At 42.3% G+C, this 27968-nt stretch overlaps 1 protein-coding gene across 2 annotated transcripts; it reads left to right on the forward strand.

The window, feature by feature from the left end:
• The first annotated feature begins 807 nt into the window (after positions 1-807).
• AZIN1 (antizyme inhibitor 1) lies at positions 808-27925 on the forward strand. 2 transcript variants are annotated; one of them, XM_065830652.2, is made up of 12 exons: positions 808-1114; positions 6640-6777; positions 15197-15394; positions 17267-17440; positions 17724-17896; positions 22140-22274; positions 23099-23180; positions 24295-24369; positions 25428-25593; positions 26136-26254; positions 26427-26641; positions 27256-27925. In XM_065830652.2, the coding sequence occupies exons 3-12, from the start codon at positions 15293-15295 to the stop codon at positions 27365-27367; spliced, it is 1353 nt and encodes a 450-aa protein (XP_065686724.1). In that variant the 5' UTR covers positions 808-1114; positions 6640-6777; positions 15197-15292; the 3' UTR covers positions 27368-27925. The 2 variants fall into 2 exon arrangements, with proteins under 2 accessions (XP_065686724.1, XP_071659998.1); XM_071803897.1 differs by lacking the exons at positions 808-1114; positions 6640-6777 and adding an exon at positions 16146-16316 and having other exon boundaries at positions 15198-15394.
• The last annotated feature ends 43 nt before the right edge of the window (positions 27926-27968 follow it).

Consider the following 27968-nt stretch of genomic DNA (forward strand, 5'->3'; position numbering starts at 1 on the left):
GGATGTGCAGAACATGTCACAGTGCTTCAGTGGAACTCTGTGAAATATATCTGGGTCAGCTAAATCCCCCAGTTCATGTATTTACTTATACACGTCTGAAGGCCTGAAATTCATTAAAGACTGAGGCTGCCAGATATGTGGTATGATTAGTCTCCTCCAGTGAGCGTTATTAACAGCTTATCAGTGCACCATGAATCAGTGTGAGTTCGTATGCTGTTCTCAACTCAGAGAACGAGGCTTCTGGCTGGCTATCAAGACCCGCTTTCTTTTCCCACCTGCTCAGAGCTGTGCTGACCCAGGACAGGTCCTGGTTTTGTGGAAGCCCTTACCAAAACACAGATGCACATTGCCATATGAAGTCACGTATGAGTAAGCACCTGCCCTGGATCCTGCAGGACGCCTTTAGCTGAACCCTACGCGGTCCCTGCCCTGTTGTGTCAGGACCTACAGAAATTCTCCTGCAGAACCCACCGTCCCAGCCAGGGAGGGCAGGCGGCCCGGCGGGAACACCGGCCGCTCCGGGCGGATCGTGTTTCTCGGGCACAGCCCCGCCCCCCCCGCACCTGCACCTGCACCTGCACCCGGCCCGGCCTGCAGCATGGGGTGGGAGGGGGGCGCCGCACCGCCTCCCCGTTGCGCGGCGGGGCCCGGAGCGGTGCGGGTGCCGGTGCCCTCTTCCCGCCGGCGGCGCGCGGCGAATACCCGCCCACCGCCCCTCGGGCCCCGGCCGCCGCGTTGGGGCGGGTTCGGCGCGGTGACGCGTGGCGCCGGGTCCCACCCCGCCCGCCCGCCCTATAAGAGCCGCGCTGCCCGCAGCGGCCTTTTCTCCTCGTCTTGCCGCCCGCTTCGCCACCCGGTGGCCGCGCTCCCGCCTCCAGCCCCAGCTGCCGCAGCCCTGCGTCCCCGGCCCGCTCCGATTCTGTCTCTCTCTGCCTGTGCCCTCTCGTCCCAGCGCTGAGCTGCGCTTTTCCCCCCGGTCGCCTCCGCAGCCTATGGCCCTGGAAGGCGCCGCTGTCGCCGCCTGTATTTCTGCTGTAGGTTCCCACATCCCTCTTTAAAAATTCCGCCTAAAAAGAGAAGACGATTTACCAAATCTTTCGGGCCGTTATCTCACGTGAGTACTGGTGCCGGGGGTCCCGGCGCTCTCGGCCTCCCCGCCGGGCCGGGGCTCCCGCCGCGGGGGTAACGGCGGGCGGGCGGGAGGCGGCGACGCCCACCCTGACTCCCGGAGCGGGCCGGGGCGTCCCTGGACACCCGAGGGTGGGAGGAAGTGGAAGGGGATCTCCCTCATAGGGCTCCGAGAGGGGCAGCCCCTTGTTCCCCTCGGTGCAAGGAGGGGAAGAGGCAGCGGTGGCCGCGGCACCCGGGAAGGGCGGAGGGGCCCCCGGCGGGCACAGCCGCCGTGGCCATGCCGGGCGGGAAGGGATGTGAGGCCGGTTCTTCCTGCTGTCTTTTCTCCGGTCGTACGGTGGCGTGGGGCGAGACCGGCTGCCACCGGCGGCGGCAGATGGAGAGCGGGCAGGATGAGTCAGAGCCGAGGCTCCCCCTCGCCCCGGCGCGCATCGAGGCGCCGGGCAATGCGGGACCGCCGCCCGGGGAACGGGCGAGTGGAAGCCGGGGCCCCCGCGCCCTGGAGGGCGGCGAGTGGAGGGGTCAGCGGCCGCCGCGCTAACATGGCGGACAGCCCTGCATGTGAGAAGCGGCGAAGCAGGAGGTGGAGGCCGGGGACCGAGTCCAGGGCCTCGCCGGCGCCGCCGTTCCCGGTTCTCCCCAGCCCTGCAGGGCGCAGGAGGGCGGTGGGGCCGCCGGCTCCGCGGGGAGCGGGGGCTCGGCGGCCGCCCTAACATGGCGGATTCCTGCGGAGGGGGGCTGTGTCTTTCCCCTCAGCAGCCGGGGCAGTGCCCCGCGGCGGGAGACCCGTTCCCGCCGGGCGGTGCCGCCTCTCGCAGTGTGTCCTTTCCTGGGGAGACGACGAGGGATGTCCTCGCCTAGACCCCGTAGGGTGAAGGGCTCCACGGACCCCGGCGTGTTGTCCCCTCCCCTTGTGGCAGCTGCCCGGGCTCGGCAGCGCTGACTGCCGCGCAGGTCCCGGCGGATCCCTTCCCCAGGAGTGCAGCCGCACACTGGAAGCCCCCTCAGGCCCGGGGGAAGCCGCTGTGACAGGCTTCGAGGCCAGCCTGGCTGCTGGTGGACAGAGAGACGGGAGAAGTGCTGGTGGCATGGCTGCGGCGTCTGTGCTCTCCTGCTTCTCGAGAGGCCATGTTGTGTGTCTGTAACCATGGCTGTCCATCCAGGCTCCCACTCACATGCTCCTCTTCTTCCTCACCCCAGTTGTGCCTGTGGGCACCTGCACAGATCGTCACCCTGTCCCCCTCGGCGTGGTGGGTGGGAGGCACACCGGGGAGCGGGGCAGCAGTGAGCTATCACGGCGCTGTGCAAATGGAAAGGGCATTGCACAAGTGACACTTTCTGGTGCGAGCGCTGGGATGATAAGGCAAATTGCCTTTGCGCAGAGAGCCGGGGGGGTCCTCTGGATTACAGAAAGTGGAGCCTTTCCTTCCTCTTAGTAGGAAGTGGACTTGCGGTCCACTGCTGTACTGGTGGCTTTTGGAAAGTACAGACAAGAGAGTCCAGTCACAGCTCAGCTGCCGGCTGTGTGTGCGTGTAAAGTGCGTGCACCTGCATGTTGGGGTGTTCTCTGTGTGTGTTGTGGTGCTGTTCGCTGTTTGATGAGAGGTCAGCAGAGGTGCCCATTGCTCGTTGTAGGGGAGTTGGAAGTACGGTTATGGGAGCGGGGGTTTCATGCGTAAGGGAGATAGTGCAAGTGCAGGAGTGTGGGTCAGCTGGCATGGCCAAGGATGATGCTGTTATGCTTGGTACTAGACAGCACTGCTGGTCTTTTCCAAGCATCAGTCTGGGCTTGTTCACAGCCCAAGAAGATGCGTGTCTGTGCTGGGGGGATCCCGGTTGTCATGAAAGGGAAGTGAGCTTGAGTCTTCTTTAGAGCCTTTCTGAAGTGTGTCTCCTGCAGTCCAAAATCCTCCACGGCTGACATGTGCCAGTAGGCAGGAGAGGCACTGCATTTCAGACCTCTGCAACAGTCTCTGGTGACCGAGCAGGATTTGATTGTGTAGTCCCGGTCAAATGTAGCTGTCTTGAATGAAGACACTGTGTGGTGTCCGATAAAGCGGGTTAGACCAGCCTGCCCTCCCGGCCGAATGCGTGGCTGGGTCTCCTGTGTGATGGGGGGAGAGGGGAGTGCTGCCCCATTGCCTCTGCCCTGGCTGCTGGATTTTTGGCTTGGAGGGTACTGCACTTGTCTGCTATTCTTCCTCAGATAAATGCGGGAAGCAGCAGTGCTGGGGGGGAGGTGGGGGTTGTGAATAATGGTGATAGTAGGAGGGGTTTGTTCCAGTCTGGACTGGTCCAGTCTAGTTCTTTCCTTCCTGTCACTGTGTGAACAATGCTGCTGTGGCTCATGCTGGTGACATGGCAGCCCCCTCCCCATGTGCTTTGGGCTGCGGGGAGCTCCCTTCCCCACCTGCTTTGCCTGCTGTAGGCTGAGCCCCCCCCCGTTAGGCCTTGAGCTCTGGGGAAGGTTGTTTAACCCCAGAAAAAGAGGGGTCTTTATAAGACAGGGGTGGGGAGTGCTCAGTGATGAACAGCAATGGGGATGTTTGTCCCGTGGGAATGGTTTTACTGGAGGCAAGAAGCAGGTGTACCACACTGTACCGCAGCCTGTGCCTCCGCTGCTCGCCATGCTGGCAGACTGGTGCAGGTGTGTGTTTGCAGCAATGCTAGGCTGCATGGCCTGGAAATGATTGTCTCTCCAATTAAAGGACAGAGTCCTCTGGAAGGGAATTAAGACCTTCCCTTCCTGAAAAGGAGGCTTAATTGTGTAATGGACTAATTTGAGTATAGTGGCAAATTTCACCTCAAAATGCTGTTGATGTAGTGCAGGAGCAAGAGTGCAGATGACAGGAGAATTCCTCAGGGACCCGCTATCCTTTCGGGACTGTCTCGCCACAACGCCTTGGCCCTGATCTGGAAAAGGACTATTGTAACAGAAGAATAGCTGCATTTTTTTGTGGACCAGAGTAACTTGGTGCCTCTAAGTCTGTCAGTTGGTGTAAATATGCGAGATCATCATATTGCTGGATTTTTAGGGCTTAGTTCATGGATATTTTAGCTCAGGTCATTAAAGGGTCTCTTCTCAGAAACAGCGAGATGCAGTGAATAATTTTTTCAAAGAAAATGAATCAGTGCCTGGTTTTGTAGGCATGTCTGCATTAGATGTGGGCAGCTGAGGGAGTTGGTGAGCTGGAAAGAGTTTGTCCCTAGCTGGCCTGCTGGCGTGCGTGGGACTTGCTGCAGGGATGCAGTTGTTCTGGCGAAGCTATGTGCTGTGGACGACTGGGGGCTTATTTTGTTCCTCAGATGAGTGTTGGTATTCAAGTATGAAGTACAGTGTTGCTGGGTGAGCTGTGGACAAACTTGAGGCACCTGCTAGTAGAGTATAGTAACAGATGATACATAAATACACGCATAGAGGTGTCACTTCAGCATTAAAATGCAAAGCTGCCTTGATGGTTATTCTTGCAACTCCAAGTTCACTGTTTAGCACAGAATGCTTTTGTACCTACTTCAGGACCCTCAAACAATGAATGCTTTATTGTGGCTGATTACATGTGTGAATTTTTTTTTTTAAACTGGATTTGTCCATATGGGTTATGGACATCTAAGACGCTTCTGCTTCCTAAAATGGTAGTGCTGCTCTGCCACAGTACAGCAAACTAACTCTTTATGCTGGTTAAAACAGAGTAAAATTACTATGATTTGAAAGATTTGAATTGCACTGTTTTCTTCTCTGAATATTTAATATTGGCAAACCTGCACAAAAGAGGGCAATCAGACTATTTTCCATACATCTGTGTAGATCCTTCAGGTAATTATCATGTAAAAGAAATTTCTGAAGGACAGTTAGAACTCAGTGCAGCTCAGAGTTGACTATTAGTACAGAAAATGACCAATTTTCATTCCGGCTCCATGGGAGCTTTCATTGCACACTTCCTTCTTGGGACATGTGAGAATATTTATTGGAACAGTATTACAGGTGATATCTGTCTGAAACATGACTTTTTAAAATTCTGTGCTCAAGGTCAGGTGCTCTCTCTAGACCCACTTGCTTTTAATTACTTGTTTTGCTGGAAAGGTGAACTTGGAAAATTTGTATGAGATCTTGAGTATAATCAGAACAGCACTAGGAAATAGTGGAGCTACTAGTTAGTTTTACGAAAGGAAAGTGTTGCCAGCTTTGTGTGTGTACTCTGAGAACTAAATGTAATTGACTTCTTGCTCTAGTTGAAGAAAGGGGTAAAGTTAAATATACTGCGGATAGATTAATTCTAGCTGGCAAAATTCCTAATATCTTAATTATTTTTGAGGCACTGAGGTTTATTTTTAATTTTGCAGGCTGCTGCATGCTAATTTATATGATAAAGCTGAAGAGGTTGCTCTGTGGAGTTACAGTGAAACAGTTGCCTTCAAGTTGCATTTGCTCTTTGGAATTCAGTACTTTATAAACTAGTTTAGTTTTCTAGTAGCAAGAATAAGTGGAAAAATACACTTCAGCGATTTGCTTAGCTACGGTCAAAAAGATGATCATCTGGTTTAGGTGATTCCCAGTAGCCAGGTTTTAGTAGTCAGCACATGTAGTCTCATTTAAATGATGAGAGCAGCAAAGATTTATTTTTACAATAGGTTGGTACCTTCCGTGTTTCATGCCATAGACCACAGTGAATTTGCAGAACCTTTGCTGTATATTGGGTTTACACATGACCAGTTCTGTACCATATGTAATTCAATGAAAATGACAGTTCCTTTCAGAAGGAACAACTTCTCAGCAGGGCTGGTTAATGTTTTCTTGACTGCTTTTTATGTTCAGTGTACTGTTTTATGTGATTGCTTTACCTTAATTTGAGTAAGCTAGCCTTGTACTTTAAATGCTGCTTTGGTGTTGTGTGCAATAGCCTTTAAGGGCCAGCTGAAATGTTTCCTCATTCCTGAAGGCAAGCATAAGTTTCTTTTTACTGTCTTGGTCATCTCTGGATTTGTCTTTACGGTGTTCTGTTTCACTACATAAAGCATTTTTTTTTCACCCACATAGCTTTCTCACCCACATGCCACGTTCATTCACAGCAGAGGAAGAACATGGCAAGGGAATTCTGAAATAGAAAGGAGATGGGGAGGGGAAGAATCACAGTGGTTACAAGGGTTAAAAACACTTCTGGAAGAGTAGACCAGTATTAAGGTGTACTGCCCTAAAGCAGGATCATGCAGAGCTCTTTGCCTTTAGTTTTGGAAGTCTTACAGTTCAGACTGTGAAAGATAAGTACAAACAAGCAGTTTCATGTGCCTGATTCATGTGTTTTAGCAGTACTTCATACATCTGACTTGATCTGGCTCAGAGCTTACATTCACTCTTGAAAACTGGATATTTAATGTGATTAAAAGCTTTCATGCTAAGGTGCTGCAAGCCTCCTTAAAAGCACTGCTGAAAATGCATTTGTTAGTGTTTTAAGGTAAAACTTTTATTTTGCTCTGGTTATGAAATTTATTTTTGTATGTTTTCTCCCACAGGGCAAAATCTCTGATCAGGTTTACAACTATCCAGAGGGCTTAGGAGAAGTGCTTTATAGAGAACAGTTCGACTTCAACGCTGAGCCACCTTGGGAACCTAGCTGATGATAGTAGGGTTCCATCTCCTAACTTGTCCATGTAAGTCTCTTTTCTTTCTCTCTTCATCTGTATGCAGGAGAATAAGCACTTCCAGAAATACAAACAGCATGTACTGTTTTTTTGATAAACAAGATAACTGTCTTGTTACAGATTACCAAAATTTGAAGATAGTGTGCATATTATGTGGGGCTTTCATTCAAGGGAGGACTGTAATTTTTATTCACCTAATACTTTCCTCAACAGTTATCTGATGAATTTCTGAGAGACTTGTGTGAATAAACTTTGCAAATAGACTTAATTTTGTGGATTAGGGTTGTTGGCTGAAGAAATCCTGAAATGAAATGTTGTAACCTCAGTCTCTCAGTGGTAATTCTGAAGTCATGAATTGGTGCTGCGTGACTGTTAACATGAAATCATGATTTGTTGAGTACTGTGTGATTTTTTTTTTAGAGTATTTTATACTGAAATAGTTAAAATTTTCCGTTGTAAACAGTAACTAATGCTGATTGTGAAGGGTGTGTCTTCCCAAATGCCTATGTCCATTATTTGCTAATTACTATCCACTTCCACAAATAGTTGTAGTTCAGTTACAGTAGAATGTGGAATTATGTGTTGGATAGAAATAGCATACCAATTATAAACGCCTTAACTATTTGCCTTTTAGAAATGTAATTAAAAAAAACCAAATCCCATGATAACTGAAAACAAATGAATGCACATAGCTGATCTTGAGGTGCACAGAAAACTCTGGAATGTGTGTGGTTATCCTGTTCCGCTAACATAAAGAAATAGCTTTATGTGGTTTTAACAATAGGCTTAAATGCATTTGTAATATCTGAGTTAAGCTGATTTTGTACAGCATTATTTTTTTTCCTGTCTGACTGAAGGCACTTTTGGTTGGCTTAGTACCTATAAACTATATAATGCTTTTTAATGTAAAACTTGAGAATGAGAATGGGTAAGTGCATCTAACTGAGCCAGGTGTTTTTTAAAGACCGCAGAGCCCAGATGCCAGTTGTTAGTATGTCTTCTAATAAGGTACTTAATGTAGATTTGAAAATACTGCAGCAAGGGAAGCACGGGGTGAGTGTGGTTTACCATGAATTCTGGCTTTATCTCCAGAGGCTGTTATTTTGGTTTTGTTTGAAATGTACTGAATCAACTGCATATATCTGGTTGTATGCAGATGACTACTCTCTTCAAGTGAATACAGTTAACACTGAAAATTCTCTGAATATCACTTTTGTACTTGTCACATGATTTTTATAAGCAAAAGATCTGAGAATTTTTTCTTGTTTAATTTGAGTTTTGGCTTACTCTTGTATGGGGGTAGAACTCTTGCATGGCAATTTGCACTTCAGCAGGAATAAAGTAGCAAAAATATTGGGAAGGCAGAAGAGTTGTTAAGAGGAAGGAGTTGAACAAAGCATGAAATCTTAAGGTAATATAAATGCATATTAATTTCTGAAACTGTTCTGAAGAAATCTTGGCTTTGACTCAAGTTTTCCCTGTTTGTGGAGAAGGCTGTTATGGTAGCTGCTTTGAGATTGTTCTTTCTCTAACTGGTGGATTGATGTGCTGTGGCAGATTGTGTAACGTATATATAGCTTGTCCTAGAATGGAAAAGCTACTGAATTTACTGTATTTGTAGCTGAATGTTCAGATGATCAGTATGTTTTTTTATTATGTTTTCAGTAATAATATACTGTACACAACTATAAGTAGCTAAGTATTGAATGTAGTGGCGATACAGGTAGCAGTAGTCTGCAAGTGTTTGCCAGTCAATCTGTACATGTGCTGGTGTGCTGAAGCACAGGTAGTTGCGTCAAACCTGGCTGCGATGCAAGTTAACCAGATAATTCGTAGTGTGAGTCCTGTTTAACTTCTAAAGTGATTTAATGGGAAAAAGGACTATTGAGCTTTTAAATATAATTACTATATTTTAATGGAACTCAAATAAAAATCTTCTGTCTGAAGGTGTACTTACATTCCCATTAAACTTGCTTCCTTTTTATAATTCTCTCCCTCTTTTGTCCTTGTATTACGCTGGTCAAGGAAGAACATGGGATTTAGTTCTGTCTTGCTCTTCCAGCTCTGGCTTTGTGAACAAGTCTGGCAACTATGGCCTGAAGTCTTGCTCCTTTGAAAATCCATTCTGTTTGTTACCACATCTGGTTGATCAGAAATAGAGGGAATTAGCAATGGAAATCTGATCTATTGACAAGCCCTGTCTGTGTCAAGTGGAAGCAGTAGTTACTTGGACTGGCTGGACTTGAAAGCTGTCTGGACTTTGTCTAAATGAGGCTGAGTGACAGTTGGGGAACAGGAGGGCTGGTGTCAGTGGGGAGGCCAAACACTAGTCTTGACTTAAGCAAGTGAGAGGATGGGATAGGGAAGTAACTGCTTGCCCTGTCATGAAGAAGTACTGGCATAGTACCACAGAAGTATATATACACTTAAGAGTGCAATTTTTTTTGTAAGCTTTGCTAGCTTATTGACTTTGAATTAATGTATTCAAACTTCAAGAAAAAGGAGGTTCTTGAAAGCATGGTTCCTGTAGAAGATCTCAGATAGGGCATTATTTTTTACTATGTACCTGCTTTGATTGATCACTTCAGCAGAGATGGTCCTGTTATATTGCTCTATTAACTGTGTGGAACACTCCCGAGAGAATGGTAGGATGTGACTGACCTGAGCTGTACAGGTACTCTGTTGTGACACTCAGGGGATATGTGCTGAGAGGCAACTTGGGTGATGCACAATGTCCACTGCAACTGTAAATTAAGACACCTGCTTCAGCATTTCCGTCAGTTGGTTAGTGGCTGCATTCAGCTAACAGAATGGTAAGGATGTAAATTGGTGAAAAGGCATCTTGAAATATTTTTTGAAATATATACCCATTATAAATAGACATTTCCTGCACTGAAAACAGAAGACTTGTGTTTCTGCTTTTCTGGTATACCTGTTCTGTACTTAATTGCCCACATTAGTGGCAAAATGCTTCTACTTTATCTGTTACCTCTGAAAAACTGCTATGGTAAAAAAATGTGAGATGAATGTATTTTAACTCCTTATCATTTTTTGCATCAGCATAATTGTTAATCTCATATTTATTTTGCTTAATAAGACATGTAGCTGAAAGGCATTATTGGGGGCCTATTTTGTTTGCAGAGGCTTTGTTCCTTGCAGAGGAAGTTTTTAATGAAAAAACAGACCTCAAGGTTGGTTTCTTTGAGGCCAAACAATATGTAATTTTGACAATGTGAAGAAAAAAATTGAAAATCATGTGTTTGTTATAGATGCTTGCATGTGACAAGCATGTGTTTAGTTAATCACTTTTCAAAGCATTTTATTTTTTTTCTCTTCTGGATGTCTGCATTCATTGCAGTGTTTAAATATGTAAACTTTTATCTTCATCTTGGAAGTCAGTGTTAAGTTCTAAAGAGCCTGAGGATGTAACCTTACTTCAAAGAAAGCGATTGCATACCTATGTAGAAGACTCATACCACTTGACAGCTTTTGTTTGCCCTAAAATATGTGTCCTGGAGCATTGTGCAGGCTAACATTTCAGGTGGTAAATTGGGTGTTGTTACCATGCTTAAGTCTGTCAAATCATGACTGGCAGCAAGGCAGCACTTGCAGTAGGGACTGAACTCTGTGCTGTAATGATTTCTGACTCATCTTACACAGAAGAAGTCTTAAACCACCCTCTTGGTTTCCTTCTCTTTGATCTTTCATTAATTTTATCATTGATAAAATTCAGGAGGGGGGCCAGTCAGAACAGAGTAAGGTTATAGTACAATCCCAAATCCTGCCTTAAAGAAACATTTCTCAAGTGTGCACTGTTTTGTGGTGGTGCTGGTAGGGATTTGTTTTCCCTTTGTAGAGTATTCTTCCTATCTTGTTCTCAACCAGACTGAAAAGATGTAATTTCTTCCAGAGCAGGAGAAATTGAAGAGGAATAGGCTGTGACTGCGAGGAGAGAAGCTGGTAGGCTGATGTTAGCTTTCTTAGTAGATGAATTTTGCTAAATGACAAAGCTTCGATGTCATGAATATGCTTAGAAAAAGCAGTTGCTGTTTAGCAGCCTTGGAGAGGTTATACTAGGTTGTTTATGGTTTGTTGCAAGCTATTTTATTAAGCCTGTACTACCGCTTTTCATCCCTGCCTCTTGACCTTTTGCATGAATGAACTACAAGAAGTTCTGTTTTACGAAATGACCTTCATCAAAACTCACTTACCATATAAGTGTTCTTTTTGTTGTTGTTTTGGTGGGGGTTAGTGGTAAAGAGGCCTCCTCCCACATGCTTTACTTAAACCAGTTTTATCCCTTTCCCCACAGGATCTCCCCAACAGTAAAAGTGCAGCTTTTAGAGGAAAGTGTTCTTCTACACCATCTCTGTCTGAAAGCTATAGACACCACAGTCATTAACTATGAAAATCCGTTTTATTTAAGAGTAATACAAAATAAGCTTAAATCTCCTTCATTGTAACTCAGATGAACACCAAGACTCAAAGAAAAAAGCTAGCTGTTATTTAGATTGAGCTGCTTCATCTGAAATAGGAAGCACAAGCAATTAGTCTGCAGGCTGTGTGTGTGTCTGGTGGGACTAAAAATCTATTCAGTGCTCTGACTGGTTCCACTGGGTGTACTGAGGCTACCCAGCAGGGCAGATCAGAGGGCTGCTTTTGTGCAGTGGAAGGGACTCTTGAACATCTGCATGCTTTAGAGTGTACAAGTGGCTTATGGTATGAAGAAAAAAACAAAACCAACAACAAAAAAACCCACAACACCAAAACTTTAAAATCTAGTTTAGTACTACCTACCCTTATATATACAGTAAATCCTTGAGATGCTCTGGTTTTGACCTCGGACCTTTTTACAGGTGTGTACAGTATGTTGGGGAATTGTGAGCTTGTGATCAGAAACACAGGATTTGTCAAACTTGAATAAACAATAAAAAGAGGTTCAGATATGAGGCTTCTCCCAGCCCATCGCTTCTGACATGCATTCTGTTACAGGTTCTCAGAGTATTTACTGGTCAAATGTGAGCAGGGAGGGGGAAGGAGGACATATGTCCAGATGTTTGTTGCCACTGAGTTTTGTTTGACTTTTTCTGAAACCATAGGACAGATTAGATGTGTACTAAAAGATGTTATATCAGATGAAGCATAAAGGATGTTTGTCTTCTGTGTCACAAAAGGATTAAATAAAGTTGTGAGTTTTGAATGATTAATAGAACTGTTACACTTGTATAATCTGCTGAAAATGGAAATTGCTTTGCTCTTTGCTTGCATGTGTTCGACATAGCTGTTTACTTAATCCTCTCCTTGGGTATTATTTTTCTTGCAAGAAGACAACAGAAGAGCTATTATTGTAGAATAAAAGTTAATGTGTTTATTACACAACCATCAAGTTCCCAAGGATGCATAAAGTACTTTAAAACTTAGTTAAAAATTAGGCTAAGTCATAATATAAAGAAATTATGCGAAAATAATTCAACACTGCTATTAGCTTTTTTCTTCTTTAATCTTCACTTTTCCGATACTCCAGAACTATATCAAATTTTCAGCCAAGTGCTGACACTGGCTTTTCTTTCGAGGGGACCCCAAACAAACACTCCAGAAACCCCCCACATGGTCCACGAAGCCCCTTTTTGGCGCTCTGATCTTGAAAATCATGACTGTTTTATGGAGGTGAAGGTGTTGAGGACTTTGTGCTAATCAGCTAGCAAATCAAGGATACTGAATAAGTACCTATTCAGTGTGACAGGGGCTACATAGACATGACTGGTGTTCATGTTTGTTTCACTGATTCTGAGACAAACTTAATTCACAAGTTACTCTCTCTTTGTTTGGTGTTGTTTTCTAAGGAATTTTAACTGTCACTTACAAACTTGAACTGAGATCTAACTGCCTGAAGATGTTTTTCCTGGTTATTATAGTGCCTACCACCTAGTCATTGTTTTAATAGTTGTAATTTACTAATTATCACTTTGATGTAAGGATTTATCCTGCTCTTGTATGACTGTTTCAGGTCTTTGGGATTGCCTTAAATAAGCATGTGACTCATTGTATGTGTGAGACAAGTATGTTCTTACCCAGCATACTTGTCTTTATCATTCAGTTTCTGCATATCACAGTATCACAGTATGTTTGGGATTGGAAGGGACCTCAAAAGATCATCTAGTCCAATGCCCCTGCTGGAGCAGGAATGCCTAGGTGAGGTCGCACAGGAACGTGTCCAGGTGGGCTTTGAATGTCTCCAGGGAAGGAGACTCCACAACCTCTCTGGGCAGCCTGTTCCAGTGCTCTGTCACCCTCACTGAGAAGTTTTTTCTCAAATTTAAGTGGAACCTCTTGTGTTCCAGCTTGATCCCATTACCCCTTGTCCTATCATTGTTTGCCCCTGAGAAGAGCCTGGCTCCATCCTCATGGCACTCACCCTTTATATATTTATAAACATTAATAAGGTCACCCCTCAGTCTCCTCTTCTCCAAACTAAAGAGACTCAGCTCCCTCAGCCTTTCTTCATAAGGGAGGTGCTCCACTCCTTGAATCATCTTTGTTGCCCTACGCTGGACCCTCTCCAGCAGTTCCCTGTCCTTCTTGAACTGAGGGGCCCAGAACTGGACACAATATTCCAGATGGGATCTCACCAGGGCAGAGTAGAGGGGAAGGAGGACCTCTTTTGATCTAGTGACCATGCCCTTGTAATACACCTGAGGATGCCATTGACCTTCCTGGCCACAAGGGCACAGTGCTGGCTCATGGTCATCCTGCTGTCCACCAGGACCCCCAGGTCCCTTTCCCCTACACTGCTCTCTAATATGTAGTTTCGCAACCTATACTGGAACCTGGGGTTGTTCCTGCCCAGATGCAGGACTCTACACTTTCCCTTGTTAAATTTCATCATTTCTTGCAGCCACTGAGTTAAATTCACCTGATAGTAAATGCTTCTCTTACAAACATAGGTGGTATACTTCAGTTGTGCAGAAAGCATGCAAAACACTCTAGCTCTTTACCCTGTCACTGGATGTATTGACAAGCAGGAGCAAATAACTGCTGCTTAATTGTCTTAGTATTAGCTTGAGCAAAAGTCACTTTCCTCATGTGACTAACAGTGTCAACCAAGCTTACCTTGGCAATAGGGTTGTAGTAGAAAAAAGATGGGACAGAGCAGATGCGACCATTTGTGGTCAAAATTATCTTCTTAGCTTTGAAGGTCTTAGTGAAGTGATTTATGTTCAACTGTAATGTTTCTGGTTTCTATCAAAACTTTTAATTAGAAAATTGTGAAGGCTGAATAACAGGTGGCTTTGGAAAAAAAAATCATTTTGTATAAATACTATGTAACTTGAGATACTAATAAGTCATGGATGTTCGTGTAAAGAAAATCTAGTTAGCTGGCTGATTTTGATCAGTCTTATGTTAGTCAGAAAAATGGCAGTTCAAACAGAAGTCCGGGCAGTTGCTACAAAGTTGTAAGTAATAAATGGCTTTTAAACAAGAGCTATGACTCAAATGGAATGTAAACTGTGGTCTATTGTATTCATCAAGCAAGGCAGATGAAGGTATATAATCAGCTGTTGGTAGTTCTCTGCTGTCTACCAATTTGCACTTGAGCCTGACTATTTAATCCATTTTAACATTTTCTGTATTGGGACCTTGTTGATTCAGGTTGTCTTTTGGAAAACATTGCTTATAAACAATATGTAACTTGCAGTAAAAGTTTGACCATAAACAAGATGCAAATAAAGCTGGGCTAGAACTCTTACTTTCTTTTAATACCAGTTCTACTTACTGAGGTTAGTTGCAATTTTTAAAATACTTCGAGGTAGTGACTTCTTTCTGTTAAAAATCTTTACTTCAGTAGAAGTTAAGTGTTGCAGGTAACTTTATGAGCAGAACAACAAAATAAATGTCTAGTAAATACAATGTGTGAAGGCAGTGGATATGTATTACCATATAAAAAAAGCCTCAGCATAATAGCACAAATCTGAAATAAGAATTCTAAAATTGAATCAGTAAACTGAAAGTTTTGTTTAACAAATTCAGGAATATTGTATTACAGGCAGCCTTCCAGTTGAATACTAATGTCACTTAAGATGATATACTTAAGCGTAGCTCAGGGGTTTGTACAAGTATGCTACACTTGCAGTATTTTCATAGTTTGCATAAGCTCAACACTGATCAGTGCCTAGGATGTTTCTCAAGAGCAGCCTTGCATGTGTGGCTTCTCACTCGTCTTACACAGCTTCTGTTTTATTCTTGGCTTCAGTAGAATTGTACTATGCTTATCCCTGGCAAATGGAGAGTGGACAGAGTAAAAATATATTTAACTTTTGTAAGGACTGTGTCTGTTACTGTTTGTAGTGCATCAGATGTAGAAAGATGTTTAAATAGTGGTGTAGTATGCTTTGTGCCTCTTTTCTCATTGATTTGTTTCTTTGTACAGTTTGTTGCATAATTTAAGGACCCGGATATAAGGCTTGGAAGCCCATCCCTTGTGTTTCTTGGTTTATGACTGTCGGCTTTGTGGAATACGGCTGAGATGAAAGGATTTCTTGAGGATGCAAATTACTCCATTGGCCTGTTGGATGAAGGAGCAACTCTTGCAGATGTTATTGACAACTGTATTTATGAACATACCCATGTAAGTTTTGTGAGTTTTTTTCCAAATCTTCTGGTTTAGTTCTCCTAAGTCTTCAAACTAGGTCAAGGTATTTACCAGTGATGAGCTGACAGCAACAGAGGAACAGTTGGTTAAAACTCAACTTGTGAAGTAGTTTCCTGTTCTAATTCTATTTCTTTGCTGGTTTTATGCCTTGGGCTGAATTATCTTGGGGAAATTTGGGCACCAATTGTTACCTCCCTGACTGTTTAGACAAATGTGTATGCTGAGCCAGCTTAAAGCCATGTTGAAAATTTCTGTGGTCAGTCACAGTTGTATAGTTATACATCTTCTTGTTACCCTTTTCTGTGTTGGAAATACGGGTACAAACATGTTGTGAGGTGCTACCTTTTTTCTTTCAAGAAAATAAACTGGTCTAAAATCTATTAAGGTTGAGGAATCTACTGGAAAGAAACTTAAATAATTCTGTTTATGCAATAATAGTTGTATTGAGTAAGGCTTCAGTGACTTCTTAGGAGGCAGAAAGATGCTGTAGCCTTTTTTTATAGAGAAGCTTGTAGAAAGAAAGAGCTTTAAAAAAGTTTCATCAAGCAAATCCTGTATCCTTAATATGCCATACCTGTGAGTTGTTCGTTTTTCCCTTGAGTTACCAGAACTCATGTTCAAATGGAAGTGCTTAACTATAGTACAGCAAATAGTTAACTCCCATGGCCTTCTGAAGTCAGGCGTAGGATTCCCAAATCCTGATTCCTAATATTCTTTTTCTGTCTAGCAAATAAATAGGTAAACTACTGGCAACATGTCATGTCTCCAACCACTGGCTGGCTCACAGAGGATAGCTGCCTCCTGCTGCTTTCATTTACTCCTTTAGCTCAAGGGGTAGAGGCCTGTGCCATGGATCTAAAGCTCCAGATCCCATTCCTGCTGGTGACCCGTACAGGGGGTCAGTATGCTTCCACCCGATGGAATTTCTATTTGTGTTTTTTAAACAGAAATAAAGACATTGTATACAATAAGCCACAACATATTCATGTCTGCAAAAGTCAAGTGTTAAAATAAACGTTTGATGTACAGTCTTGATTCAGATTGATCATATATTTGTGATGGTCTTTAATTGATACAAAGTAGGCAATTCACTTACAGATATCTTACTGGATGCTCATTATAAACAAATACAGAATGATCTGTTTGGATTTTGATCTGCTACATCCACATCATTACTTGATATTGAGGAAGACTGCAGTAACAATGCAACAGGGGGACAGTAACAGTTTCCAGAAAACTCTGTGCATTTTCTTAAATTATGTACTGGACTCTACAACCTTAACACACAAAACTGTTTGAACTTTGTGCTTCACAAGATGTGGAGAGCAGTCTCAAACTTGACTTCCAGAATTAAAATACTAGCAAATTTCCAGTAAAATGAGTTTAGATAGGTGTTAAATAATGGTAGTACTTTAGATTTTATTCCTTGTGTAATAAGCTATAAACTGCGTTGAGACTGTGGAAGCTTTTGTCCCAGTGGATTTTCTTCCTCCAAAAAGTTGCAGACTTCTGAAAATAAAAAGTTGGAAGAGATTTGTAACCTATTCTGTATTTTTAGATAAAGTCCGCATTTGGCATTTAAGTAGTGTATTTTGTTCAGGAATCTCAGAATATTTTTTAAATAGCATTCATATCTATGAAGTGGTAGGTATTCCCTTTGACTTTTTAAAAGTAGTTCAAATTGTTAGGTAACAGTAAAAACAAGAGGATTGTTTGAAAGTCAAACCTAAAAGTTAATAACAGCAGAAAAAATGTACATAAGTCTCTAAGACTTTGTTTCATGGGTTGTTTTGACAGCAAACCTGCAATTTCAGACATTTTATTTTCCTATTTTTCCTCTTTCTTTAGACTGGAAAAAGAGCATTTTATGTTGGTGATCTTGGAAAACTTGTGAAGAAGAATATACAATGGCAGAATGTGATGGCACCAATAAAGCCATTTTATCCTGTAAGATGCAATTCTGCTCCAGGTGTACTTGAAATTTTGGGAACCCTTGGTGTTGGATTTGCATGTTCCAGTAAAGTAAGTTTTCATTTTCTGTGTATCTGTGTGCCTTATTTTCTTCTGTGTGTCTGCTAGTTTAAAATCAGCTTTTTGGTGTTAAGTGCCATAGTTATAAATAATATAATTTAAATTGTGAACTCCTATGTAACTGGCTGTTGAAAACTCATATTTCTACCCTAGAAGCAGTGGATAGTTTTCTCTTTCATGTTTTTGACTCTTCAGTACTAGAGCACATGTAATAAAAATTCAGTTAAGACAGTGCACTAAATCTGTAAAATGTTGGTATGTTTTTGTTTTTCAGTCTGAAATGGCATTGGTACAAGACCTGGGCATTTCTCCTGAAAACATTATATATACAAATCCTTGCAAGCAAGCTTCTCAGATAAAGTATGCAGCAAAAGCTGGGATAAACATCATGACTTGTGACAATGATACTGAGCTGAAGAAAATTGCACGTAACCATCCAAATGCTAAGTAAGTGTCAAAATTCTAGTTTTGCTTTTTATGTGGTGAAAATTTTAATTCTGCCTGTGTTCTGGGTTGTTTGAGTTGCAAGCAAGGACATGGCTTCTCTTACACAACTCACTCGTATCTGTTTTTCTCTTTTTCTCTTTTGAAGGTAGCTTTTTTGACTTTTTTCCCTACTGGGTCTTAGCTTCCTCAGCCCTTGTTTTGGGAGAAATCTCGTATTTTCATTTCATAGGGCAATCTTCATGTAAAATTTTCAGTGGTTAAACTTCAGAATTCTGTCACCTCATCATCTGCAAGTGCATCTTCCTCCTGCTCTGTTGTGGCTTCAGTGTTTTCTTTCAGAGTATTTTTTTTTTTTATATTAGTAGCTTCAGTTGAAGCCAGGGCTGGAACTACCAGCAAATAAATGAGTAGGTGCCTTGGGTCCCATCTAGGGTTTGGGCATACTCTGCAGTTAAATGACTGCAGGTAGTTCTCAGCTATTAAAACAGTGAGAAATTTGACTCCAGTTCTATTTGTAGTCACTTCAGTATTGGCCCAGATGCAGATGCTTTCTGTGGAGAAGTGATCAGAGCTGTTAAATACAAGAATTGTATTGTTACCAACATACTGTGGTATCTGTTGGACTGATGGGTGCTCACATCATTAAGCATCACATCCCTCACATGTATACTTAGACGGTGGGCCATGCCTTTAAGAAATTTGGAGTCGGGGCCCAAGTGAATGTTGCAGTGAATTCCTGACATCCTTTACAAAGCCCTGGGTTCTAGATAGTCCTTATTAAGCTGTTAGGTCTTCTCCCAAAACTGTGGTCATAGTTGTAGCTTTCTCTTACATCATTAGTGTTTTTACCAGTGTTGTCTCTGGTGCTTGTAGTGTGTTAGTTTTTACATTGATTTATTTCCTTGCATCCTCACAGCTTCTTTTAGAAGATGTTGTCTATGGTAACATCCACAGCAAGAGAAGTAAGGATGCAAATTTTAGAAACCTGATCTCCAGCTCTCTTATTTAGTAGAGATTTGTTTGTTTTATAGAATTCTCTTATCCAGGTAACTAGAACTCATACTGAAGTGGCAATAGAGTTTTCTTCTTTATCTTCCTTGACATAGTTTCAAAAAGTCAAAGCCTTTAAATAAATTTGTTCTTACCATAGAATGGTTTGGGTTGGAAGGCACCTTCAAAGGTCATTTAGTCCAACCCCCTGCAATGAGCAGGGACACCTTCAACCAGATCAGGTTGCTCAGTCTCATCCAGCGTTGGATGTCGGCAGCAATTGGGCATCTACCACCTCTCTGGGCAACTCATGCCAGTGTTTCACCACCCTCATGGTAAAAAAACTTCTTCCTCATGTGTAGTTTGAGTCTTTCCTCCTTCAGTTTAAAGCCATCACCCCTTGTCCTGTCACAACAGGCCCTTCTAAAACGTCTGTCCTCATAGGCTGCTTTTAAGTACTGAAATACCACAGTAAGGTCTCCCCAGAGCCTTCTCTTCTCCAGAGAACAACTCCAACAACCCCAACTCTCAGCCTGTCCTCACAGGAGAGCTGTTCCAGCCCTCTGATCATTTTTGTGACCTCCTCTGGCCCCTCTCCAACAGGTCCATGTCTTTCCTGTACTGAGGGCTCCAGAGCTGAACTCAGGACTCCAGGTGGGGTCTCACCAGAGCAGAGCAGAGGGGCAGAATCACCTCCCTTGACCTGCTGGCCGCATTCCTTTTGATACAGCCCAGGATACAATTGTCTGTCTGGGCTGCAAGTGCACATTGCCAGCTCATGTCCGATCTTTCATCCACCAGTGCCCCCAAGTCCTTCTCATCAGGGCTGTTCTTAATCCCTTCCTCCCCCAGCTTGTATTGATACTGGGGTTTGCCCTGACCCAGGTGCAGGACCTTGCACTTTGGCCTTGTTGAACCTCATGAATTTCACATGGGCCCACTTCTTGAGCTTGTTCAGGTCCGTCTGGATGGGATCCCATCCCTCAGGTGTGTCAGCTGCACCACTCAGCTTGATGTCATCTTGCTGAGGGTGCACTCAATGCCACTCTGTCATTGATGAAGATATGAAATAGTACTGGTCCTAACACAGAGCCCAGTGGGACACCACTTGTCACTGGTGTCCATCCAACCATTGAGCCATTGAGTACCACTTTCTGGGTGTGACCATGCAGCCAGTTCTCATCCACTGAACAGTCCATTCATCAAATCCATGTCTTGCCAATGTAGAGAGAAGGATGTTGTGGGAGACCATGTCAAAGACTTTACAGCAGTCCACATAGACAATATCCATAACTTATCTCTTGTCCACTGATGTGTTCACTCTACCATAGAAGGCCGTGAGCGCAGGCAGGCAGGCAAAACTTGCCATGCTGGCCCCCTGATCATCTCCATGTGCCTTAGCATAGCTTCTAGGAGGATCTGTTCCATGATCTTCCCAGGCACAGAGGTGAGGCTGACAGGTTTCTTCCTGTGTGTGGTTGTTGTAGCAAGGTTGTCTTTTTGTAGATGAAGTGAATAATGCTTTGGCTGAGGAAATCCTGCTTAGAAAGCTGTAGTCTCATTTTCTGAAAATTTTTGTAACTTTCTGCACTAAAGAGTTATGGGTGGGTCTCTTTTTATAATTGATGTTTCTGCCTTTGGAAATCTTAGTAACTCAAATTATTGCTTTTTTTTTTTTTTTTAAAGAAAGAGAAGAGATGTCAGAAAGGAATGCCTAGTCTTTCGTTTCTTTATACCTTTGTACCTTTGGGTTTTTCCAGGCAGAGTTTAACTGCTAAGGTTGCTGGTGCCATAAGAGAAGGCATCCTTAAAAAACAAAACAAATCCACACACATCATCCCTGCTCTAACTGGTTGAAACACCAGAAGAAGAATCCTACTGGATTTCTAGAAGTCAGACTTGCGGTTTTCCAGTGGTTTGCAGTAGAAAAATGTCTTGCCTTACTTATAATGCTGCCATAACCGTTTGCCAGTAAAATTTTACCTTTGGGTGTCTGTAAGAAATGGTTTTGCCCAATCTTAATGTGAGGTTACAAACCATAGTATTATGGGATTGAAATTTTTTTCCATTTTGAGGAGTTTAACTTCTGACCATTTTTTATCTAGTAGTTTTTCCAGATGCTTCCAAAAATATTGTTTGGTTACTTGAACAGAATTGTCTGTGCTAGTGGAGAAGCAGGAAATGAGAGGCTGGTCACAGTTTCTTTCTCAAGATGTCATATAAATTAAAATTAACAAGGATTGTTGGGCTGACTGTGTGAGAACTTAGCATGTTTTTTTCTCTTAAAATGCATTTTTAAACACATCATGAGACATTTGGAAGGGCCTTTTAGGAGTTAGGCCAACATGTATGTTGTAGTGTCAGTTTTGCTTGTTGCATGTCTTGAAAATATTTCACTTTGGGTGCAGAGCTTCTACCACTTGTTTATGCTCTTCATCTTGGTTTACTGTAATGTACTGTGTGCAGACTGCCTGTATGTTATGACACAACTTGTGTAGTTTACCACATCACTAATGAATTCCTCTGTATTGTTGGGATGGGGGGAAGAGGAAGTCAGTGACTTTTTTTTAGTGGACAGCAGTCTGAATTTGTGAGTTTTGGTGATATACCTCTAGAGGTTTTGATGTGAACATGCTTTTGCTATTTGAGTGTCACTTTAATGTGAGACTGTAAGAGAAGGTGCTCATTGCTTCCCTGTTCCACAAGCGTCTTGGAAGAAGGGGCAGGGAAGGGACTGACACCCCCACCCCATCTCCAGCCCACAGGCTCAGCCGGGAGGGGAGGTGGAGGGATGGCCCTGGTGCGCTCTCATTGTGGCAGCCTGGGATTCTCCAGGTGCTGAGTTCAACCAAATCTGATACATGACTGACTGAAGCAGTATCTCCATGCTCTCCTCTTGACTGGGAAGGAGGACAGACATGGGAAAAGCATATTACAGTCTTAATGGTTTTATGAGGCAGTGTACTTTATTAGAAGGTAACATTCTCTTTTATTACAGCACTCAACAGACTCTTGCTGCTACAAGAGTCTTAGTTGCTGCGTTTTGAAATCCCTTGTCCTTGTTGGCTCCATGTTTTAGCCCCTAATGGCTAGTTTTTTCTCTGTACAGGATTGTTTTTATTAGGTTCACTTGACTCATCCATCGATGGAGCTGGAGTATTGACAACATAATCAACACACTTCTGACAGTCTTCAGGCTTCACATGTGCTGATGATGTAAACCAACTGCCCCATCATCTTCCCCTTCTCTTAGGCTCTTACTGCACATTGCCACAGAAGACATTACTGCTGATGAGGAGGTGAATATGAAGTTTGGCACCACCCTGAAGAACTGTAGGCACCTCATGGAATGTGCTAAGGAGTTGGGAGTCCAAATAGTTGGTGTGAAGTGAGTAACTTTATTGTTCTCTGCTGGCTGAGCAGATGTTTGTAGGATGTGCTCAAGAGGTAGAACACAAAAGAATTTTCCGCCCTTTTGGCACTATTTTACAGGGTTAAAAAACAAACACAAAAACCACCAACAACTTTTGGATCATGAGTTTTTGCTTGCAAGCAAAAACTAGTATGAAGCAGAGTGGCTATTACAGATATCAAAGCAATTTGAAATAGGTGATCAGAAATCCTTCTGTCAGCATAAAAGTAAAGTTCAGAAGCCTATTTTCTAGCTGTTCTCTTGAACCTCTGTGGTAACTTGATTTGTATCTTTCCAGAAATAAAGAGCATAACAGATTAAGTGCTGGTATAGCATGGAATAGCTTGGATGGGCTTTGAACAAGATAAACATGGGGTTAGATTTTCAGAGTTAGGTCCTGTGTTACTCTTTGATCATATCAAGACAAAATACAAAGTGGGGTAAGGGAGAGGAGACTGAATACAGGTATTGTGTTAGCATTGGTACCCACTGAAGAACAAATTTTAACCACTCTATTAGAGAAGACTGAAAGGTTCAGTAAATCTGTTGTTTCTTAAATATGAGAATATTGTATGACATTCTTGTTAAGAGCAAGACAGGCCACAAGTACAAATCCAGTGGAACAGAAGGCAATTATTTTCTGCGCTTATTCTCTGCGCAGTTGCTGTATTATCATGCAAGCTTGTCGTGAGCTACTTGGGGAATGAATTGCTTCCATTGCTGTTTGATATGGTTAAACAGTTTGCTTGATCTGAAAGCTGCATGGTTCAGTGCATTAACTGCAGTTTTATTTCTTTCAGATTTCATGTTTCAGGCTCTTGCAAGGAACTGCAGACATACATTCATGCTATATCTGATGCTCGGTGTGTGTTTGACATGGCTGTAAGTAAATATATACACACATGCAATTGCTGTGATAGAGGGTCCATTCTATTCTAATCATACTAATAAGCCAGCTACATTATTTCCAAAATGTTATGTATCAATGCAGGAAATGAAACTTTTAGTAAGGGACTGAATTCTCCATTGTGAGACAATGTGGTAGAGGTAAAACAAACTTCAAAATCTTGATTGTGGACAAAGGTTAATGAATACTATCCCACTGACAGGCCGTAGCCTTGTAGGCCATTTTCAAATAAAATTAGTTTACCGCTTTTGGTAGAGGCTTTTAGAAATTCAGAGCTCAGTCCTGCAAATACACAGTTGACGTTAACTTATATTAAAATACTAAGCATTTGTATACTGGCATATATCATGGTATATGCACTGATTTGGTGAATGTGATCTCTGAGATTAATAACAAAACATCATAGGAAATAAAGGGGTCGTATTGTGGTATGTGTGGGGAATATCCAAATTTGGATGAAGAGGAATGGATTTGCTGGATGCTTCAGGTGACTCTTGTGAGTCTTACATGTTCTATGTGTACTTCTCATATTGCAAAATTCAAGAATCCCTTCTCTGAACATGTGTCTTCCTATAAATGAGAAACTCAAACTCTACATAGAGAAGACTGCAGAACTCTTTACTCTTATTACTGCAGTTAGTGCATTAGCTGTGACTGGTAACATGTGGAGGGCAGCAGAACTGAAGTTCTTACTGATCTTGGTGCAAATTTGTTGTAGCAGTCTTGTCACATAAGTGCTACACAAGACTTGCATCATACATATTTCTGAACTCCTAAAACTTCCTTTTGTCAGAATGTACCACCCCATTCAGCAAATATTGTCTGAATATACCAGGTCCCGCAAGATGGGAGTTGAGGGACACCTACTTGAGAATTGTGTAACCAACCTCTGACACTCCAATGCTATTACTACTGGGTTTAATAAAGCTATACTAACTTTTATGATGCTGTTACTCCCTCACTAGACATACTCTGCTAAATATGCTCAGAAGTGTAAATATATTAAAACCAGCCACAATAAGGAGCAACAAAAAAATATTTTTACAGCTACAGTTGTCCATATACTTATGTTCTGCCTGTGCATTTTAGGAAGAATTTGGCTTTAAGATGAACATGTTGGATATTGGTGGAGGCTTCACAGGTTCAGAACTTCAGCTGGAAGAGGTATGCAATGTATTGGAAGTTGAAACTGAGTTTGATTTAGGAAGCTGAAGTGTTTAACGTTAAAACTGCAATTAACGTTGGTAGCTGAAAACTATTCTAAGTTCCATGTTAGATTGTAATTTGTAAGATCTAAATAATTTGGTTTATATTATTTATCATGGATAGTGTAATCAGTTCTTGGAGGTGATCATGATTTGGTTTTTAATTCTGTTGATATCAGATGAAGCATATCATGGGTTAAATTATCATCCTAAACCACCTTAACAGTAGTAGTAGTTGTTCAAATTTTTGGCAGTTTCCTGTTGTCCAACTGGTTATGCTATTGCATGGTTAGGGCCAGGATTGCTTTAGCATGCCTTTGGATCATAAACCATGTTGTTACTGTCTGGAAGTTTCTGGTACTTTGCTTTAGAACTGAAGGCTAAAGGTCCTGCTTTTATCTTTGCTTTGGTAAGCCTTTGATTTGGCCTAGATGGGGTCTTCAGTATGCAGTGGTACATAAAATAGAATAACTTGTTTACACTGTTAATCTTGTCTTAAAGACCAGCTCCTCAAATGCAGGACAGTGAAAGTAATAGCATTCAGGGCTTTTCTTAATTCTAACTGTTCTGTTACTTGTCCAAAATACTTGTTGATCTTCAAATATGCCTTGAGATTTGAGCATTGCTATTAAATAATTAGTTCTGTTTCTAATACGACAGTATTCAGAACTGATCACAAAAATGCCCTTTCCTTGTCCTTCTGGATTCATATGTAATTTTTCATCATCTATTGTGCTTAACAAACTTTGAAATTACTTATGCAATCTTAAGTGTACCACAGCTTTGGGAGGAGGGACTATGTAGTGCTTGGGCTCATGGTGCTCAGTCTTCAGTGTTTACCAGAATGACCTATTATACACTACAGTAAATTTTGGCCCACTAGTGAGGGCACTACTTAGAGAACAGAAGGGCAGAGCAAGCTTTTGGTGTGCTTACTAGGGCTGTTATTGTGTGTGTTTATCTGATATACATGTAAGAAAAGTTTCATTAGTCTTACCTCTGACTTCACTTTCCTAGGTTAATCATGTCATCAGGCCATTGCTGGATGTCTACTTTCCTAAGGAATCTGGTGTTAATGTGATTGCAGAGCCTGGATGTTACTATGTTTCATCTGCATTTACACTAGCAGTCAACATCATTGCAAAGAAGACTGTTGAGTGTGATAAACTTCTTCCTTCTGAAGGTAAGGGATGTATTTATCTTTACCTGTTACGAATTGGTACAGACCACTGCCCAGTTTCAGTCAGGATGCACTGGTTTGCCTCAGCATATACTTAATAGACTCCCTGACGGCTTGCATTGTAACCAGAGTTTTGGGTTCTGACCAGGTGGTATCTGTGTATCTCACTTTCTTGGTCACGTTTCTGTGGCACTTCTTGTTTCCTTACTAGCTTTGACTTGTCAGTGGTTAAACCTAAATTGTGTGCTTTACAGAAAGTGTATTAGAAGAAGATCGTAGATCTGGCTGCTTCTCTGCTAAAGTAGAAATTGGATTTATATTCTTAACCGTGATTATTACTGAAAGTATTCATTTTATTAAGCCTTACACTTAGTGTTACAACTGAATTTATAATCTGGTCTCATACAGATTACTCTGCTTATAGTTCTCCCATTCCAGTATATATGGAACCCCCTTGTCAGAAAAAAGCAGTTGGCTTAAGTTAGTTGCAAAAGGACTACTTATGACAAACAAATGTATGCAGACAACTGTTTTTTTACTTCCAGTGGAGCAAACTGGGAATGATGCTGAACCAATATTTACATATTACATAAATGATGGTGTTTATGGTTCATTTGCAAGTAAATTGTCTGAGAAATGGAATACTATCCCAGAGGTTCACAAGGTGAGTCCTTCTATATTTTTCAGAGATAGACCTTATTATCCTTATTTTTATATAAATCTAACACTGCATATGTACATAATTATATATTGTTTATAAAATTATCCTTCTGTGTATTTGAAGATTTTCTTATTAAATAAACTAAGCCTGAATTACCTGGATCATTTCCCTATAGAAATACAAGGAAGATGAGCCTCTGTTTGCAAGCAGCCTTTGGGGTCCATCCTGTGATGAGCTTGATCAAATTGTGGAAAACTGTCTTCTTCCTGAGTTGAGCGTTGGAGATTGGCTGCTCTTCGATAACATGGGTTCTGGTACCTTGGGTGAACAGTCTACCTTTAACGACTATCAGAGGCCACTGATTTACTACATGATGTCTTTCAGTGACTGGTAAGAAAGTTCTGTTGGTAGTGGTGAGATTGTTTTAACTTCCTTCACTTCCAGCCATATAGAATTTGGATTTGGTGGCAAATACAGGGAGATGCAACTTGAGCACAAGACTCTGGCTTTTTAGTTTGAATTTTTACTGTCCAGTCTGACTTTGCTAAGACTGAACTGAGCTATGATAAAATGCCTACTTTGCTCGAGAGTTGAGAAAGGAAAGCAAAATACCTAATGTGGACAATGAGTTTAGTGGTAGTTGTTGCTGAGCAACAGCCTTTTACTACTCAATGTCAGCTGCTAGGATTTCCTAACACTAGTAATTGCATCTTGTGTACAACATTTGCAGTAGGTGGGAAGGGCAGTAAGGCTGTTGTGCTGATGGTGGGATCTGGGTAACGTGTTCCAACTCTGAGGTAGCCAGGGCCCTGTGCTTCTGCTGCTGGAGGGTTGTGGCCTTTCTGTGCTGCTGAGTTCTCGCACAGCTGACTGTCCTTCTGCTGAGACTCGGGGCAGCCTACCCAGGGGCAGCACACCTCAAATGCTGTGTTTAGGGCTGTTTTTTGATGTGAAATTGTACATGAAATCATGTTACTAACAAGTCTCATCCTTTTCTGCTTCAGGGATGAGATGCAAGATGCTGGAATTGCTTCAGACACATTGATGAAGAACTTCTTCTTTGTGCCTTCTTGCATTCAGCTGAGCCCAGAAGACCGCTTTTCCACTGCAGCTTAAACAGGCATTAACGCTTCATTTAGACCTGCAGTTGCAAGTCTGTAGTTTGTCTGGTCAACATTCCAGTGTGGAAGAAATGGAACAATCTTGAATTCAATTAATTCTTTTCAAAACTTGAAAAAATAATACCTAATGGGGACCAGGCAAAACAAGCTACAGCTACAATTCACTGGGAGGTGGGAGGGTTAGATAATGGCATCCAAATTTAAAATCAAGTTCATTCAACCCCTGAGCGTTTAAATATGCAACAAAATGGATGACTTAGTGGAGATGGAAACCCATCACTTGGGTTCTTCAACAGTTTACATACAAGTACACAGTTTTTATACTAAGGATTCCTGTTAGAAAAGTCTTGTAAAGTTATTGTCTTTCGCCCAGATATATCAAATGTCAGTGGGAGACCAGTGTGACTTCATTAGATGTTTAGTGTATTTAGAATGTGTAAATTTGTGCTTTGAACTGTAGTTTAATAAATGTAAAATTGCATCATAGTATTTGTTGTATTTGACCCTTGATGTATCCCTTGTATGATTGCAATAAACCTTTGTGTAGATTTTACTGGTTTTCAGGCTAACTTGGGGAAAGACTAGGCAGAAGTAGT

The sequence above is a fragment of the Patagioenas fasciata genome, chromosome 2 (assembly GCF_037038585.1).
Source record: "Patagioenas fasciata isolate bPatFas1 chromosome 2, bPatFas1.hap1, whole genome shotgun sequence".
In the NCBI taxonomy this organism is placed as follows: domain Eukaryota; kingdom Metazoa; phylum Chordata; class Aves; order Columbiformes; family Columbidae; genus Patagioenas; species Patagioenas fasciata.

Excerpts from the sequence above, each read along its gene's own strand:
- AZIN1 (XM_065830652.2), top strand. The coding sequence starts at position 15,293 with ATGAAAGGATTTCTTGAGGATGCAAATTACTCCATTGGCCTGTTGGAT. Across the intron at positions 15,395-17,266 it reads GTATTTATGAACATACCCAT|ACTGGAAAAAGAGCATTTTA; the intron begins GTAAGTTTTGTG and ends CTCTTTCTTTAG. Across the intron at positions 26,255-26,426 it reads CTATCCCAGAGGTTCACAAG|AAATACAAGGAAGATGAGCC; the intron begins GTGAGTCCTTCT and ends ATTTCCCTATAG.